This window comes from Cheilinus undulatus, linkage group 2 (genome assembly GCF_018320785.1).
Source record: "Cheilinus undulatus linkage group 2, ASM1832078v1, whole genome shotgun sequence".
NCBI lineage: Eukaryota > Metazoa > Chordata > Actinopteri > Labriformes > Labridae > Cheilinus > Cheilinus undulatus.
Window position 1 is genome coordinate 55,736,634 of NC_054866.1, and position 18,335 is coordinate 55,754,968.

At 40.2% G+C, this 18,335-nt stretch overlaps 1 protein-coding gene across 1 annotated transcript; it reads left to right on the forward strand.

Annotated features, from left to right (window-relative positions):
- Positions 1–570: 570 nt before the first annotated feature.
- Positions 571–17,999, forward strand: LOC121524857 (sialic acid-binding Ig-like lectin 10). The gene is made up of 10 exons (XM_041810393.1): positions 571–650; positions 739–818; positions 5,753–6,106; positions 7,991–8,200; positions 8,306–8,650; positions 10,229–10,438; positions 13,126–13,386; positions 13,597–13,687; positions 13,794–13,848; positions 17,382–17,999. Exons 2-10 carry the CDS (start codon positions 764–766, stop codon positions 17,466–17,468), a joined length of 1,668 nt encoding a protein of 555 aa, XP_041666327.1. The 5' UTR covers positions 571–650; positions 739–763; the 3' UTR covers positions 17,469–17,999.
- The last annotated feature ends 336 nt before the right edge of the window (positions 18,000–18,335 follow it).

The following is an 18,335-nucleotide window of genomic DNA, read 5'->3' on the forward strand; positions in this document are numbered from 1 at the left end:
TAAAGCTACAGACACAGAAACAGCTCATTCTGAGCAGGGCTGAAACAGAGGGCTTTTCTAAACATGCTAAACTCCAACACTGGAGTGTTTTTGAGGAGCAAACTTCACAGGCATGCTTTGGAGACATCTGAGATCAATACAAACTAGTTTGAACAGGGTAAAATATGTCCCCTTTAACTTCCATCTACCACACTGTTCTCCATATTTGCTACTAACCAGTACAGCCAGAAAACAGGGATGAGTGATAAAATGGCAGGATCCAGCCCTGGAAGATCTCAGTATCCAGAGGAAAGAAAGTGGAGTAGAAGTGTTGAGGAGAGGAGGAAGTAATCTGTCAGTGAAGAGTTCAGGGAGCTGACTGCAGTTTGGTTTAGTTTCCACTCCACTGTCCACTACCTGTCCTCTACATACTGAGATGCTCCTTCACTTAGTCGGCTTGATTTTCAGACCAGCCCAGTAAACATCAGTCAGTCAGCAGTATTAGAGCCTTATATGGCTTTAAAAGAAATGACTGCTTAAAGTTAGCCAGAACCTACATGCTTATTAAAGGTGTGAAAGGGGAAGGAAGCAGACCACTTTGACAGCCTGACTTCTTCCTCCTGAAGACCACAGAGGAACTTGCGCTGCAGAGGAAACGTCTCCTCCCTGTTGTAAGTAGACTTAGTTATTGATATGATTATTTATTGACTCAGGTCATGTTCAGTCCTTCTGCCAGGGTCTTATTCTGTATTTCTGAAGTCAAACAGGAAGAAGAGGAGCAGCCATGACTGTGAGAGCAGCAGTGACTGGATTGGTTCTCTTTCTTCTCTCTGTGCCAGGTACTGTATTCAATCATTCATTCAGAGCAGAATTCAGCTTTTATTAAAAGAGACGACTGAATGAGGCATTATGTAGATCTATGTGTTTCCTGCATGTGTGCAGTGATTTTTTTCTGAAGTGTGTTTTTGTATCATCATGTTTGCAGCTCTTAGCTTAGTAAAAAACATCTTTTTAATGATGAAGACATATCAAGTGTATTTTTGCATTAAGAGCAGTTCTTTATAACTGGAGCTGCAGTGGTGCATGTAAAACATCCAGTAATGTAAGGTTATAAGTCTGCACTTCCTAGAAGAGAAAAAGAACATCTAAAAAAGGGAACCTTTGCCAGTGCAAAACAACCAATGAGAGCGAGCAGCAGAAGGAGTGTCGCCAGACTGATCATACGTACTTTCACCGCTCACAACCAAAAACACAGCTGTAGCCTCATTCCAGCCAGGATCTCATCCTGAGATTTTCCCTTGTTGTATGATTTTCGCTGCACCTGTAATGCGTCCCAGGGCAGCCTGTGGTGGAGGGACAGCGAGAGGATATCAACAGATATCCGTGTTTGTTTGTTTTTCTGAAGTCACGTGATCACCTGAGGTCGTTGGCAGGTGTGTGGTCTCCAGAGATCCCACAGTCTGGCTGAGCTATCTAGTGTATTCATTCAGAGGATTACAGTTGAAAAATCGTGGGCCACAGGTGGCTGAATGGTCCAAGGCATGCCCCATGTACACGGTCAGCCCGGGTTCAAACACAACCTGGGTTTGAATCCACATGTCTCTCATTCTGTCCACTGTTGTCATCTATCAACAAAGGCATTAAAAGCCAAAAAGTGAATGTTTAAAAAGATGAAAAATAGTTTGAAATTGTCCTGATGTCAGTGGTCTCACACGGTTTTAAAGTTGTGAAAATTTTAAAATCGTCTTGTGGCCTAAGACAGTCACCTGCCCTGCTTTCATCAATTCAAAATTAAAGTTTAGATTTAATTAGGGATGCACGATGTTACTATGGAGGACTGAAGGTGCCAAAATGAAATATATAAATATATAATTAATTAAATAATTAAGTGTGTCATTAATTATTTAATATTGGAAATAAATCAACATATATATAAATAAGTATATAATCATTAAATTAATAAAATGCATGTGTTACTAAATAATTAAATTTGTCATTATTTAAAATTGGCAATAAATAAATAATTCATGAAATACATCAATAATTAAATTAAATGTTGAAATAATGATTTAAAATGTTCATTCATTCTATGTAAAAACACATCTTCTTATGTCACTATTTATATTATTATTTCGTGGCTCCTGCTCCAGCAACTCATCATTAAATAATTTTATCTGTCATCCTCTCCCATCAAACTCAGTGGGCGGGACTAATGCTGAACAGTCACAAACCATTGCTTTGGTCTGTTTATTGCCCTCAAAGATGGAGATGACTTTGGCTGCATTGTTAAAAATACATGTAGCATGTAATGAACATGTAGGTTAACCAGAAGACATTATCTAAGTTTTTCATTAGTGTATGGCTGTATTTTTAAAAAAAAAAAAATACATCCTTTATATCTGATTAAAATCAAATGTTTTGTCTGTTTCTAAAAAAAAATAGACTACCAATATTTAAAATAAAATTTTAGTACAGGATGGAGTTTGTGTTTTTTAAAGTGGAAAAAATGTAATTAAATATCGCATCAGCTGACATGAATTTTAAAATATCGGCATATCAGATATCAGCAAAAATCCAACATCATGCATCCCTAGATTTAACCTGCAAACAAATGTAGCCATCATTAGCACAGGAAGATGCCGTTCCACCTATGAACATCCTTTAGAGGAGAGTGGGGCTGTCAAAAGATGCAAATTTTTAATCACAATTAATCTCAGGATTTCTGTAGTTAATCATGATTAATCGCACCCTTTTGTTGCATCCTAAAATGGCGCTGTTTTGCATATAAACTTGAGTTTACGTCCGTTTCGATTGTCCCATTGTCTTAAACCAGGTGTAAGTGACTTCAGCACAGATCTGCATTTATAGGTGGAGTGAATGAAGAGTAAAAAAATGAATGTTTGATAACTCAAGCTTCAGGTGGCTTCTGACCTGTCCACTGAGCTGTCTGAGTTTTTAAAGGTAAATGAATCATTAAGGAGCAGTGGTGGACTTACTTTACATCACTGTGGCTGCAGGCAGATCCTGACTTGGCTTAACTAAAGACTGGTGAAGATGAAAATGAAGCGTGCGATTAATCGCTGTTATAAAATATTAATGCACTAATTGTGGATTGTAGTTAATCGGGATTAATGTGATTAATCTCACAACCATAGAGGCAACATTATTTTTTCAAAATCTATTCTAAGAGCGTCCTCATCATTCTGAAACAGTAAGTTGAAGATTTATAAGTTTCACCATGCTTCCTTAAAAAGAGGCAGAAACACGAGATGAATTTAATGACATTGCACATGATACACAATGAAATTTTGTTTGCAGCAACACAAGAAAAACAGCATAAGACAGAAAATATACTGAAGTATAAGTATAAAGTTGGTCAAGTAAATAGCACAGGTAAAAGGGCATAGATGAAGATAAAAATAAAACGTAGTGAGGTTAATAGTTCAGTATATTGCACTGTAAATATATAGATTATGAGACACAGAAGGTATATTGCACTTGTCCATCTGGGTGTGTGTGTGTTGTAGTGGTACTGTTCATCAGGTGAGTGTATGTATGTTTTATGAATATGGTGTGTGTTTGTGTTTGAGAAGTGAGTCCACAGATCTTGGAAAGAAAGTGCTGCATGTTTATCTTTAAAGTTACATTACATAGGTAGAACTGGAATTTAGAGTTAAAGTTTATGATTGGAAATAATTCTTTAACAAAAAGTAAAATGTGTGGTTCTGGAGAGATTTAAAGGTGTTTTTATACTGCAGTGTGTGCATGAGCTAGAGTTACTAAGTACTTTGTAATCATCCAGGACTTTTTCTTTTTACAACTATCACAGAGTTTCAGCTAGACTTTTTTGTCTCTGGACAAAATGACATTAGTCCTCAAGAATTTCATCCATTTAGAAAAACTACCACATCTTTAACATAAAGTAACATAAAACCAGTCACAGGTGAATCAAATCAAGCCTGAACAAACATGACAATTGTGAGCTGTTCCTTACACACATGCAGTCAGTTGCACAACATACTCAGCTTAGCATCACATTAGCTCTGTTAGCACATTAGCCGCTACCATAACTCAGCAGCTTACTACATCCAAATACCATCCTCCACTAAAAACTCCAAGAAATCATCCAAACAACTAACCAGTGCTCTGTGGACAGGGCTTGACATTTATACTCACCAACAAGCCAAATACTGAAAAGTGTCTGGTCTCATCATCTGTTAAACTGATACAATAGGTCTTTCTCATTTCATATTTTGGTATCCTTCCTTCCTTCCTCCGCGTCGTTTCCTCGCGTCTTAGCTCCACCCAGCAAGGAATTGAAAGAGAAATAAGAGGAGGAGAGAGGAGGCACAACTTAGAGAATAAGAAATCCTTCACTTCACAGCGTCAGTCTGAGCGACATCAGGTACTGATGATGGGATGATCAGCTGATTCACCCTCATAGCCGAAATATTAGCAGACCCGTATTTAAAATAATTTCAAAAACAAAGGTTTTTGATGACTCACAACAGAAATGTTTAAAAAAAAATCAGCAATAAAATGTATTAAGAAAAGCATTCTTTATATTACATATCTGATTATCAGTAGAATATTTTTGGTTTATAAACTCAACCATTTCATCAGTGTTAATATCCTCATCTATCTAGCCTACAGATCCATTTTCATTAGCTGATGACTGAGGCTCTCTTTCACATAACCTGTAATCTGATCAATAATCCACCACAGAGCTGTGAGTTTGATGATTTTTTCAGTTAAATAGGAACAATAAACAAACTTCTGCCTTAGTGAGGCTGAAATTCTGTCAGATTACATCATCCTGTATAAAGTTAAAACACAAACCTATTTATTATTTAATCTATCTTTGTTTAAGGGTTTTATTTGAAAAAAAAAAAAACACAAGTGCTGTAAGAATATAAACAGTCATGAACCGTGCAGAGGTGCGGCTTCTCTGGCAGATGCCGTGCTTTCGAACCAATCACGTTGCACCTTTGATAAAAAGACTCCTGTGGAGGATACACCAGTGCTTCCTCGCTCAACGCTCCTCCAGGAGCTGTTTCCTTCCTCGATCCTCGCCTCCTCCAGGTGCATTTGAGGAATTGGAAGATCCTTCAGCATGGCGGAGGGAGAACGGTTTCTGGGTCAGTCGAGGAGAGAGGAGGCGAGGATGGTCAAAACTTTGTAATGAGAAGCACCCAAGCGTTCCTGCTCTCATAGGAAATAGTTTGTGTTTCAGGTTACCCTTATCGGTGTGAACCTACCTTAGTTACAGAAAGTCCTCATCCATTATACAGAAGCAATCCTTTTCCTTAGTGTTGCTCTTTTATTACCTACGGCGATGAAACTGGCAGGGAGTTATGTAAAGGGTTCCGTATCTTTGTTTCCTTGTTTGTATGTGTACAAGATAACTCAAGAGCGGAAAGTCAGATCTTCACCAAACTTTCAGGGAATATTGGGATAGTGACAGGGAAGAATCCATTACATTTTGGTGATGATACGGGCACCCATTCGATTTTTCTCACACTTTGAATTTTGAACACCATAGTAATCAATGGGAGCGTGAGTTCCTCGGTGGCGCTGCTTAGGCGTGGGTCTGCCGCCTCAGACGGCCATTCTAGCTTGTGTTGTGTTTCTGTCTGATAAGCTTTGGGGAGAGAGGCTTTATTGCCAAGCACTCTGGACAAACTATTTCCTTAACCTATCAGGTTACTCTATTATAAATCCTTGTTTTCTGTTGTTGTTATGGTTCTGATGGTGTTTCTGATCTGTGTTACAGTGGTCCACAGTCAGGATGGCTGGGCTGTGACTGTCCCCTCTCCTCAGATCTGTGCTGTGAAAGGATCAACAGTGGACCTACCCTGCACCTTCACATATCCAGAAACAATAGAGGGGCAGTCCACGATTGTAGAGGGGAGAAAGTGGTTTACTGGCAGAAGTTATCCTGGATCTGTGGACCTGAAATCAGACCCAGACTACTCAGGTCGTGTGCAGTATCCTCCTACTGGGAATGACTGCACTCTGAGAATCACAGACCTGCAGGAGAGAGATGCAGCTGCGTACTTGTTCAGATTTGTGACCAACCAACCAGGTGGAAAATTTACTGGTAAAGGAGTCACTTTGACCATCACAGGTAAAATTTTCCTTTCAGTATTTGGTGTCATGAAACACTATAAATAAACACGGGCTTAGAGTTTCTGTGCTGCAAGCGTCAGGAGAGAGAGAGAGAGAGAGAGAGAGAAAGAAAGGGAGAGCGAGCGCACACGGCGCGCACCTCATTGATCACGGATGGCACTGATTTACAAAAATAGATATTGTGAGGGTTGATTTACCAACGTAACGACCAGATAAAGCTTTTGTTTTGTCAACACTGTATATACACTACCTCAATCATATACAAACACCGGACTGATGTGCAGAGAGAGAGGAAAACAGACGCTCAAAGTGAGGCCCCCCCACGATGTTGAGGCCCTAGGCACTATGCGTAGTTTGTGTCTAGGCAGGGGCGGGCCTGATGTCAGATAACTTTTTCTTCTTCTTGTGAAATAAGGCAGATTAGACCCTTCTAGGGGTGTTCAGATAGCTTCCTGCATTTCAAAATAAAAGCTGTCTGGTACGCTAATATGTGTTTAACATGCTGTTTTTGGGCTTCTTCTATTTTTTTCTCTGAAATTTTTACCGAGGTCCAGAACTTAGCTACACATAAAATTTAGATTCGTAGCTTCCATAGCTGCTTTGCGAGCTTAGTGTCCCTCAGTTGGCTACATAGCTGGGTTAAATTTAGCTAGGTTAGCTTTGGCAACTTGAGCTTAAGCAAACGTAGCTAAGCTAATAGACAAAATACATACGTAGTTTACATAGCTTTTAGGTCGGCCACACTCCAGGATTTTAAGCCCAATTTTAGGCTAGATTTGACCCCTCTGACGATCGTGGGGGCGTATACCGACTGGAGCCTCATCACAAACAATTATTTGTCTGAATAGTCTGCATGTGTGTGGAGTCAACATGATTAATTTACTGCTCCAAATCGCGTCGTAGCCTCTCAGACCCTGAATCATAAATATCTAACATGTTTGATATTTACGATTCTAGGACGTAGTGCCGCTGACGGAGTACCCACAACAACCAATGAGAGTGAGCACAGTGGGTAGCGTCACCAGACGGATCATACGTACTTTTACCACTCACAACCATAAACACAACTGTACCTTAATTCCAGCCAGGATTTCATCCTGAGTCTTTCCCTTGTTTTATGACGGTTGCTGCACCTGTAACACTCGCCAGGACAGCCTGTTGTGGAGAGACAGCAAGACAGTATCAACAGACATCCGTTTTTTTTTTTTTTGGTTTGTTTGTTTTTTGTCTGAAGTCACGTGATCACGCAAGGTCGTAGGCAAGTCGGCAGGTGTGTGATCTCCAGTGATCTGACAATCTGGCTGAGTCGTCTAGTGTGTGTGTTCAGAGGATTAAAGATGAAAAATCTTTAGAAATTGTCCTAAAGTCTGTGGTCTCCCACAGTTTTAAAATCGTTTCAGATTAAAAAACCGTCTAGTGTGTGGCCGACCTTAGTGAGCTTAGCTCTAACTACATTAGCTATGTAGCTCTATTAGCTATAGCTTAGTTAGCCTAAGCAGCATTTGCATTTGTTAACTTTTCTTTGCAGATAACGTAGATGCATTGCTCATGTAGTCGATGAGTGATCTGAGGTTACCTCAGTTAGCTGTGTAACTTTGCTATCTCTAGCTTAGTTAGTTTCAGAAATGTGTGCATTAGCAAATGTAGCTAAAGCTGACTTAGCAATGCAGATAACATAGATACGTAGCAAATGTAATTGCTTGTGAGCTTCGTTTTGGCTCACTTAGCTGTGTAGCTCGGTTAGCTGTGTAAGCTGTGTCTTTGTGCTTGAATAAAGGTTACAAAGGATTTACAAATCACTGTGTTCTGTACAATGTCCCAGCTTTTTTGTCATCAGGGTTTATGGAATAACATTGTACCAACCCTCTTCTCTTTAACACAGATGTTCAGGTGCAGGTACAGCAAGTTTCCACCCAGGCAGTGCTGAGGTGTGTCACTAGCTGCTCTTCTTCTGCTGATCCTTCATATGTCTGGTACCAAAATGGGCATGAAATGACTGAAACCACATCTGATCATACAGTCACTGTGGATGTTAACCATGAGTATTCCTGTGCTGTTAAAGGACAGGAGAATCATCGCTCCACTGAAGTGTGTAAGTTGGCCAAGTGTTGTTTAAGAAGTCTCTCACATATCTCAATAATAATTAAAATCCACGGCAACCAAGAAATTCCTTTAAAAATCAAATTCTGTGTTACAGTGGTTCAGGGATGGGGAGTGACCCTGCCCTCTCCTCAGATCTGTGCTGTGAAAGGATCAACAGTGGACCTACCCTGCACCTTCACATATCCAGAAACAATAGAGGGCCAGTCCACGATTGTAGAGAGCAGAAAGTGGTTTACAGACAGAGGCTATCCTGGATCTGTGGACCTGAAATCAGACCCAGACTACTCAGGTCGTGTGCAGTATCCTCCTACTGGGAATGACTGCACTCTGAGAATCACAGACCTGCAGGAGAGAGATGCAGCCGAGTACTGGTTCAGATTTGAGACCAACAAACCAGGGGGAAGTTTTACTGGTAAAGGAGTCACTTTGACCATCACAGGTAAAATTTCCCTTCAGTATTTGGTGTCAAGAAACACTATAATTAAACTGTTTTGTGCTTGATTACAAAAACTTGGATTCCAAAAATATTGGGACATTGTGTTAGATGTAAATAGATATGGAGTTTGATTTGAAAATCCTTTTAACCCACTGTATGTTCAACTGAATCTAGTACAAAGAAAAAGTATTAAATGTTTTCCTGATAAACTTCAATGGGTTTTTTTTTGGTTTGGTTTCTGGCATTCCAAAAAAGCTAGGACAGAGGCATGAGAGGACTGTTAAAGTTTTGGAGTTCACAATCCACCTGGTACATTCTACAGGTGAGAAGGTTGACTGGTATCAGGGGATAGTACCATGATTGGCTATGGAAGAAGCACTCCTGATTGGCTCAGTCTCTCAAAAATCAACAATGGTGGGAGGTTCTCCGCTTTGTAAAACAATGTGTGTGAAAATAGTCCTGCAGTTTATGAACATTCCTCATGGTGCAACTGCAAGGGATGAATACATTTCACATCTACATTCTAAAATATCACTGAAACATTCAGAGAGTCAGCAGAAATCTCTGTACTGAGGGGCAGGACTGAAAAAACATTTCCTGCCTGTGACCTTTGACCCCTTAGGCATCACTGCATTTAAAATCATGTTTCTGTGACTGATATTACAATGTGGGCTCAGAGACACTAGAAGTAGTTACACAAACAGTGGCTCACTTAAGCTCTGCTAGCTTTGGCTAAAGGTATCAGAGCTGAGATAGCTACATTTTTAACGTTACTACATAAGCCAATGTAGCTTAGTTAGCTTTTGCAATGTAAGCTTTAGCAAATGTAGCTACTTAGATAAGACCTTTGTAGTTTAAAAGGTGCTTTCTGAGCTTAGCTCTAGCTAGTTTAACTATGTAGCTCCATTAGCTATAGCTTAGATAGCATTTGCAATGTAAGTGTTAGGAAACACTGCTAAAGCCAAATTAGCTACACATAAAATTTAGATATGTAGCTTACATAGCTGCTTTGGAAGCTTTGTTTATGTCAGTTGGCTACATAGCTGGGTTAAATTTAGCCAGGTTAGCCTAAGCAAAGTTAGCTTTAGCAACATGAGCTTAAGCAAATGTAGCTAAGATAATAGATAAAATACCTACGTAGCTGTAGTTCCATTAGCTTTGTAGCTCTATTAGTCTAGCATTTACTTGCATTTATCTTTGCAGATAACGTAGATGTATTGCTTACATAGCTGATTTGTGATCTGAGGTTACCACATTTAGCTATGTAGCTCTGCTATCTACATCTAAGTTAGGGTAAGCAATGTGAGCATTAGCAAACGTAGCTAAAGCTGACTTAAAAACGCAGATAACATAGACAAGTAGCAAATGTAGCTACTTTGTAAGCTTCAGTTTAGCTCAGTTGGCTGTGTAGCTCGGTTAGCTGTGTAAGCTATGTAGCTTGAACATGAAAAATTTTGTCTTTGTGCTTGAATATAGGTTACAAAGAATTTACAAATCACTGTGTTCTGTACAATGTCCCAGCTTTTTTGTCATCAGGGTTTATGGAATAACATTGTACCAACCCTCTTCTCTTTAACACAGATGTTCAGGTGCAGGTACAGCAAGTTTCCACCCAGGCAGTGCTGAGGTGTGTCACTAGCTGCTCTTCTTCTGCTGATCCTTCATATGTCTGGTACCAAAATGGGCATGAAATGACTGAAACCACATCTGATCATACAGTCACTGTGGATGTTAACCATGAGTATTCCTGTGCTGTTAAAGGACATGAGGATTACCGCTCTCCTGTGGTGTGTAAGTTTACAAACACCCTCGTTTTTAACATGTTCATCTCTGTATAACACCTCATACAAAATTGTCAAACCCATTTTCACAAAATCCTCCAACCCTCTCTCTGAATCTGTCGCTGTGAATCTAATAGTCGATATAATTGGCAGTCCAAATGTTTTTTTCATTCCTCAACAATCATAATGTTGTCTGGATTTTGTTCACCAAAATTACCAATTATCACGATGGCATTTCTTTGGAAAATAACTAAAAATGCAGTGTTCCCTATTATTTCCAGACCCAGTTCCATATTAACATAGGAGCCCTTCTTTGATATCATCTTAACAACTCTCTCATCCATTGAACTTGTACGTCCATGTAGAGTTTCTGCCTTTATTTTCTTTGAGGATGCCAGAATTGGCTCCTAGCGCTGCTGTTTTTGGGTCAACTGCCCCCTGTGCCCCTACATGTAAAGCAAGAGAAATCTAAACCAAGAACTGGACGACAGAAAAGTAAACTGTAAAAACCTAGCAACTTTAGAGCCTTAGATAATACTCAGGTCCTTTAGATCCTATCCACCTTATTCCATCCTTATGATACTCAGCATGAAATCCAGATGTGACTTTTGTCAGACTGGAGTTTTCCATAGTATTTGAATCTAGTCCTTATCATTGGAGCGGTTCAGAGATGAAAAATAAGTATAAACATCAACTTTTACAACTGAAACAACTCCCCAATGTGTAGGGAGTGAGTCTTTGCCCCAAGTGAAGTAGTTCAAGTACCTTGGGGTCTTGTTGAGGAGTGAGGGTAGAATGAGTGAGATTGACAGGCAGATGGGTGCAGCATCAGCAGTTCTGCAGGCGCTGTACCGTACCGTTGTTGTGAAGAGGGAGCTGATTTATCAGTCAGTCTATGTTCCAACCCTCATGAACTCTGGGTAATGTCTGAAAGAATGAGATCGCGAGAAATGAGATTCCTGAGGAGGGTGGCCTTAGAGATAGGGTGAGGAGCTCGGGCATCCAAAAGGATCTTGAAGTAGAGCCACTGCCTGGGTATCTGATCAGGATGCTTCCTAGTCGCCTCCCTGTGGAGGTCTTCCAGGCATGACAAACTGGGAGGAGACCCTGAGGTAGAACCAGAACTCGCTGGAGGTATTATATATCCCATCTGGCCTGGGAGCACCTTGGAATCCCTCAGGAGGAACTGGAAAATGTTGCTGGGGAGAGGGAAGTTTGGGGTTGACTTGCTTCGCCTGCTGCCACCGTGATCTGACCCCTGATAAGCAGAAGGAGATGGATGGATATATTTATATCCATGATTTGTGTGGTCACCTCGTATCTTTCAATCTAAAATTCCCCATTAATTCTCACATCACATCCCTGATGAATTCAGCCATGCAGCAGCATGTTTTAAAGACACAAATTCAACTTTGTGTTATTATTGGTACAAATGAGGAGAGCAACAGAGACCAGGACTTGGTACATTTCAGAAAATAGGACTCTAGCTTGTAGTATCGTTTAGATGGATGTTGGACTTAAAAAATGAGGCGGTATTCACTAAATTGATGATAAATTTATCCTAAACACTGGATCAAGCACTGGTGGTTAATCACTAGTTAGCCTCTAGGAGAAATTGTTTTTTATGTCCCTTATCACAGCGCTGGACTTTTAAATATCCATCTAATACTAGTTATGATCAAATGATATTGATACTGTACAGGACTGGCACTGGTATTGTTTTTCCATGATTTCAGCATTTTATAATTTCTTTTGGATGGATGGATGTGTTTTTGAAGATCCTATATCTAAAACATGAAGTTAAATTTAAGTTAAGTTTTCATTTCATAAAGTGTAGGTAGTGCAGCAAAAAATGAGTCCAAATATGAGCATGGTAGACATTTTCAGAGTGGTTTATATTGTCAGTAGAAAAGTACGAACAAAGCAGTGAAACAGCCTTGGACCTCTAAGGGATGATGAGCAGTGGTTCATCCACATACACCTGGCTGCTGCCAGTGTGTGTTTGTTCATAGAACATAATGGGGACGGTCGTTTTGACAGTACTGCTGTGTTTTAGGCATTAACATTTACATTTTCAACCTGCTCATATCAAACACTCTCTAAACATTCCAGAATCTGACTCACTACTAAAAATCACTAAAGGCAAAATAAGTTTAGTTTTCCTTAAAGCATATGGCACTTACCTGAAATCATTTTTTATTTTTTTCCAAATGAATATTAATAAATAAGAAGAGTTGTCTGCAGTGATTCTGCTCACTGTGGGATCAAATTTTCCTCTCATTCTGGCCATTTTATGGGTGTCATGTGTGCATGGCTGTGAGGCTGGCATCAGTTAGCAGGAAATATCACTGTCCCTCTCCTCTGCTCTCTATCAGTCTGTCTCAGACATCAGCGTTGACACCTGCATCTTTATGAGACCCCAAAGAGAGGGATGAATGTATTTCACTGTCTCTGCAATGGTTGCTTTTGTGCTGTCTTCATTTTTTCCATGAATAATCTTTATTAAACATATTTTATGTGGCAGTCTTTTGTCCAAACCTTGAGGAAAAAATGAATAAATCTTAGCTTTGAAATTTACATTTTTGATTCAATGATTCCTTCTAGAAGGGTAGTGGAGGGAAAATCTGACTCTGACATGTAGGAATGATGCTGTCAGGCTGTGATAATATATTACTTATCATATTTGTTACCTTCCAGATGGTCCAAAGCCTCCCTCTGTGTCAGTGAGTCCCTCTGCTGAGATTAAGGAGGGCAGCTCAGTGATTCTGACCTGTAGCAGTGATGCTAACCCAGCAGCTAACTACACCTGGTACAAGGAGAATGAAGACTCACCTCTAGCTTCAGGACACATCTTCACCATCACTGATGTCAGAGCTGAACACAGTGGGAATTACTACTGTGTAGCCCAGAACACAAGAGGGCGCCATAACTCCACCATCACTCTGACTGTTTGGGCCGGTAAGATGCAGTATCTATTATGTATTCATTTTTCCTCATAGTCACAGAGAAGACTTCAGCTCAGCTGAACTACTAACTAAAGGTTATGACAGAATGTAAAAGTATTTCCCAGGTATTAACATGACTCATATTTTACCCCTACATTGTAATCACTGACTCAGGAACATGACTTTTACTAACAGTGCCTCATTTATCTGATTTTAATTGTAGAGAACTCATCATTCATAGCAAACATCTCCAGGACGACTCTGGAAGTCTTGATGATGGGTCTTCTTCTTCTCCTCTTGATTCTGTGGAGGAGGTAAAACCCTTAGTGTTCACTCTCCTCTCTTTACTTCTCCTCCTCAGACTTGCTCTATTCTTTGTTGATTATATCAAAGTTTTGATCCCCCTCTCCTCTTTTTAAGAACTTACTTCAGGAAGAAGGTCACCATGGAGGCTATACCTGCAGAAGCAATGGAGGTGAGAGAGAGAGGTCTGACTGATGGAACTTTCCATAAATCACTGTACTGGTGCTTTGGCACCTAAAGATGTGACATTCATTTACAACTAAAACAACTGTCTGAGTAGAAATGAGCATTTCTTTAGATCAGTGGTTCCTCTGAGCCCCCCACGGATAAACACCAAATAAAAGGACACATTGTAGTAAACAATAAAAACTTAAATTTTAATGATTTTATTTTTTTAAACCAAACAAAACAACCCTAAACACAATGTATGAACTAGTATGAACTATTCATTAGTGTTTTATGATGATTTGAGTTCTTTTGTGTAAATCTTATCTCTGGAGACCCCCTTAGTGGGTCCTGGACCACAGGTCCAAGGCTTTAAATCAAACCACAAATAAGGCAGACTACTGAATCTAAAACGTTTTTAGGCTCTTTTTAGAGCATTCGACATAAAAACACCAAACCAAAAAAAGTTGGGATGCTTTCTGATGTGGAAAAAAAAACACAGTGACAAGGAAATTCTTTTAACCTGTGTGTTTCATCTCCAAACTTATAAACATTATTGAGCTTTTTTTTGTTTTGATATAAACATATTTTGAATTTGACACCAGCAACATGTTCCTGAAAAGTTGTGAAGAAAAGACGGGAATGCTAGCAAAACACCGGGAACATTCCACCAGTGAGCAGGTAACTGGTAACAGGTGGTAGTACCATGATCGGGTATAAAAGGACTCCTGAAAGGTTCAGTCATTAACATTCAATGGTGTGAGGTTCCCCTCTTTGCAGTTTGTCCACTGCATGGTCAAATAGTCCATCCATCTGTCTGTCCATCCATGTGTTCCTCTCCTTCCCCTTATCCTGGGCTGGGTCGCGGTGGCAGCAGGTTGAGCAAGTCAACCCCAGACATCTCTCTCCCCAGCCACACTTTCCAACTCCTTCTGGGGGGATCTGAGATGTTCCCAGACCAAATAAGATATATAATCCCTGCAGTGCATTCTGGGCCTTCCCCAAGGTCTCCTCAGCTGGATGTGCCTGAAAACCTCCAAAGAGAGGCGTCCAGGGGCATCCTGATCAGATGCCTGAACCACCTCAACTGGCTTGGAAGTTTTCTTGTGTTTCAAATACATGGGCCAGACATGGCCGGGTGGATCTGGCACCGTGTAGTTCCCAGAGCACCTCCTCTTTTTGAGTTCTTCGTACGGGATGGAAATAAAGTAACGCTGGTTCAGCACGTCGATCAAAGGTTCGTAGGTGTAAAGCAGAAAGCCTTCCACAAAAAGGATGTGAGCCTCCTCCTCCTTAGTGTCAGACTGTGGGACAATCTCAGTGTCCAGGGTGTTATTAACGCCATGAGATTTCTCAAACTTCACCGGGTTATCCAAGCATGCAAAGATCGTACTCATCATGGCGTCCATGTCCAGAGCGTTGACGACATCGTACTGCTTAAAGCCATCTTCACCAGCTTCAATCTGATCGTGGGGCTTGAAGAAGTCATCCTTGGAAGGATTTGAAGGCTCTACTCCTAGTTCCCTCTGCATGTCTGAACTCCTCACCCTATCTCTAAGGCTGAGGCCAGACACCCTCTAGAGCAGAGGTTCTCAACGTTGGGGTCGGGACCCCATTTGGGGTCGTGAGACATTAAGAGGGGGTCTCCGGATGCCTTAAAAACTAAGAACATTTTTGAATGACACTGTTGACACTTTACACCGATTTTGCCTAACTTTTACCCCTTTTTATCACTTCTTCCAGCCAATTTTAACACATTTTTGCAACTTAAAACACATTTTTGGTAAATTTTAAACCCTTTTCTCCACTTTTTTTTCTGCCTGTTTTTGCCACTTCTAATCAAATCTTGCCACTCTCTGCCAATTGTTGCCTCTGCTTACACATTATTGCTACTATTAACCCCTTTTTCCACTTTTTAAGCCACATTTCACTATTTGATATGCCCATTTTGCCAGTTTCTCACTATTTCTAACCCTTTTTAGCCAGTTTGTATCAATTTTCATCCCATTTCACCAAGTTTCCACCTGTTTTTGCCACTTTAACACCATTTCAGCCACTTTCAAATCCCCTTTACCACTTAATATGCCCATTTTTGCCGCTTTAACACATTTTTGCTTTTTTGGGTTATTTTGCCATTTTTATCTCATTTTTGGCATTTTAACCCTTACTCTTAAAATCCAATTTCACCACCTTTCTCATCAGGTTTTGCCATTGTTAACCTATTTTAGCTATTTTTTTTCATATTCTAATTCTGTTTATAACAAAAGATTTACATTTTTAAGAGGGCTACTTACTAACCAAATCAACTAAAAATGGTGTTTCTTTGATAAGAGTGGTTTATTTCAGGTTAAATATAAAATACCACAGCTTCGTTTACAATGGTCCATGATTTTGTTCACCCCCAGTTTGGCTGGGCTCCAGAAAGCTCTCCCAACCCCCCCTCAATGGGCAGCCTCGTCTGCACATGACTAGTCTTGAATGCTCATGGCTGTGTTCAGACACCTTCAGGTCCAGTAGGGGTCCCCAATCACTGTCACCTTTATTTTGGGGGTCACGGGCTGAAAAGGTTGAGAACCCCTGCTCTAGAGGAAACTCATTTTGGCTGCTTGTATCCGTGATCTCGTTCTTTCTGGCCTTACCCAGAGTTCATGGCCATAGTAGATGAGGGTTGGGAGGAAGATTGACTGGTAAATTGAAAGCCCTGCCTTCCAACTCTGCTCCTTTCTCACCACAACAGTCTGGTACAATACCTGCAGTACTGCCAATGCTACACCAGTCTGCCTGTCAATCTAATGCTCCCTTTTACCCTCACTCATGAACAAGACCCCAACTTACTTAAGTCAGAGACTCACCCCTCACCAGGAGGTGCTGACTCACATCCAGACCACTTCATAATTAGCTGCAAACTGGCCCAATGCCTGCTGGAGGTCCCCAGCTGAAGGAGCCAGCAGAACCACATCATCTGCAAAAAGCAGAGACTAACAGTTTAAAAACTACATTGCTCAACGTGCAACTGCAGGGTATTTATAGATGTCACTACTACAGTCCATAATATCATCAAAGGATTCAGAGAATCTGGAGAAGTCTCAGCACAGACGGGGAAAGTCTTTCTCCCTCAGACAGCGCTGCTTTATGAACAATCATTATTCTGTGATGATGTTACAACATGGGCTCAGGAGCACCTCAGAAAACCACTGCCATCGTTCCTCACTGTGTCTGCAAATGTAAGTTAAGATTCTACCAGAGAAAGAAAAGGCACATTTCAACAACATCCAGAAGCCCCGCCCACTTCTCTGGGCCTGGACTGACCTAAATAGTAAAAGTTCTGTCCATCTCTGTCAGATGTGGTTTTTATAGTTTTAAACCATAACACCTCAACACTAAGACTATAGATGTTTTTTAAATTGTTGTTAATTATTTCTTAAGTAGAATCTATCTATTTAGATTTTGCCTGTTTTGATTAAATATATATGTTTAGAATTATTTACATATTTATTATTGAATATATATTTCTGATCAAATCTTCCGGTCTGCTCTCAGTTAAACTCTGATCCTGTGTACGAGAACATCTCAGCCGTCACTGCAGCACAGAGAGAAGGAAGATGCTGTATGAAGTCCTCAGGTTAGAGCCTGCTGCACTGAATAAACAGACCCACTGTAGATTTACAGTCATCTGTGTCACATGTTACAACCATACTATACCAGGATTCCAGTCACTTTTCTGTCATGTTCTCTAAATGCTGTTGAATCAGGAGAAGACTTCCTGTGGAGAAGTGGGGACATTTACCTTCAGCTGCTGTAGGCTGATATGAATTCATGTGAAATTCTCACTGAGAGACAAAAATCAGGCTGAAAACAGATATAAAATAATGTTATAATTACCAACAGAGAAAGAGGAATGCAGACAAACCATCAGCAGAAAGCTGAATTTGATGCCTTAGACTGAAGAAGTAAAAATCTGCAGTTAGCGCTCTATCTCTCTCTGTTTATAAATGTTTATATATGTTTTATGTGATTCTCAACCATTTTGATATCAAGTGTCACACCAACAGATTTATTGTCATGTACTTCATCAACATTAATGTCAGTCAGTCTGCATTTTACTGCTTTGTTCATTCTGTAGTTTCCAAAATGTTTTTTAATTGAGTTTAATGCTTTTTTCTAATAAACCATATTTTCAACTTTGTCGTTTCTGAAGTGATCTCTTAATAAAGTTCTTGTAAATTCTCATCAGACCACAAAATAAAGGCGTCATCAGCAAACAACACCAACATCAGTACATTTGACTCATTGCAGGTATGATTATGTAGAGCAGAGCCACTCAACCCTGCTAGAGCCAAACTGTTGGAGAAAAAGAAGCTTTGTTAGAGCCACAATCTAAACCTGGGGCTGTGAATCCAATAATTACTACACATATATATACGTATTTTAATCAGAGCATGTAGAGTTTGGTTTCACCTTTCATCAGGAGTGGACAGGGACAAAAATTCAGCC

What these genes read in the sequence shown, in the direction of transcription:
- LOC121524857 (XM_041810393.1), top strand. Translation starts at nt 764, where the DNA reads ATGACTGTGAGAGCAGCAGTGACTGGATTGGTTCTCTTTCTTCTCTCT. An exon ending in AGTCACTTTGACCATCACAG is followed by an intron (nt 8,651 to 10,228) that starts GTAAAATTTCCC and finishes TCTTTAACACAG; the next exon opens with ATGTTCAGGTGCAGGTACAG. An exon ending in CTCTTGATTCTGTGGAGGAG is followed by an intron (nt 13,688 to 13,793) that starts GTAAAACCCTTA and finishes CCTCTTTTTAAG; the next exon opens with AACTTACTTCAGGAAGAAGG.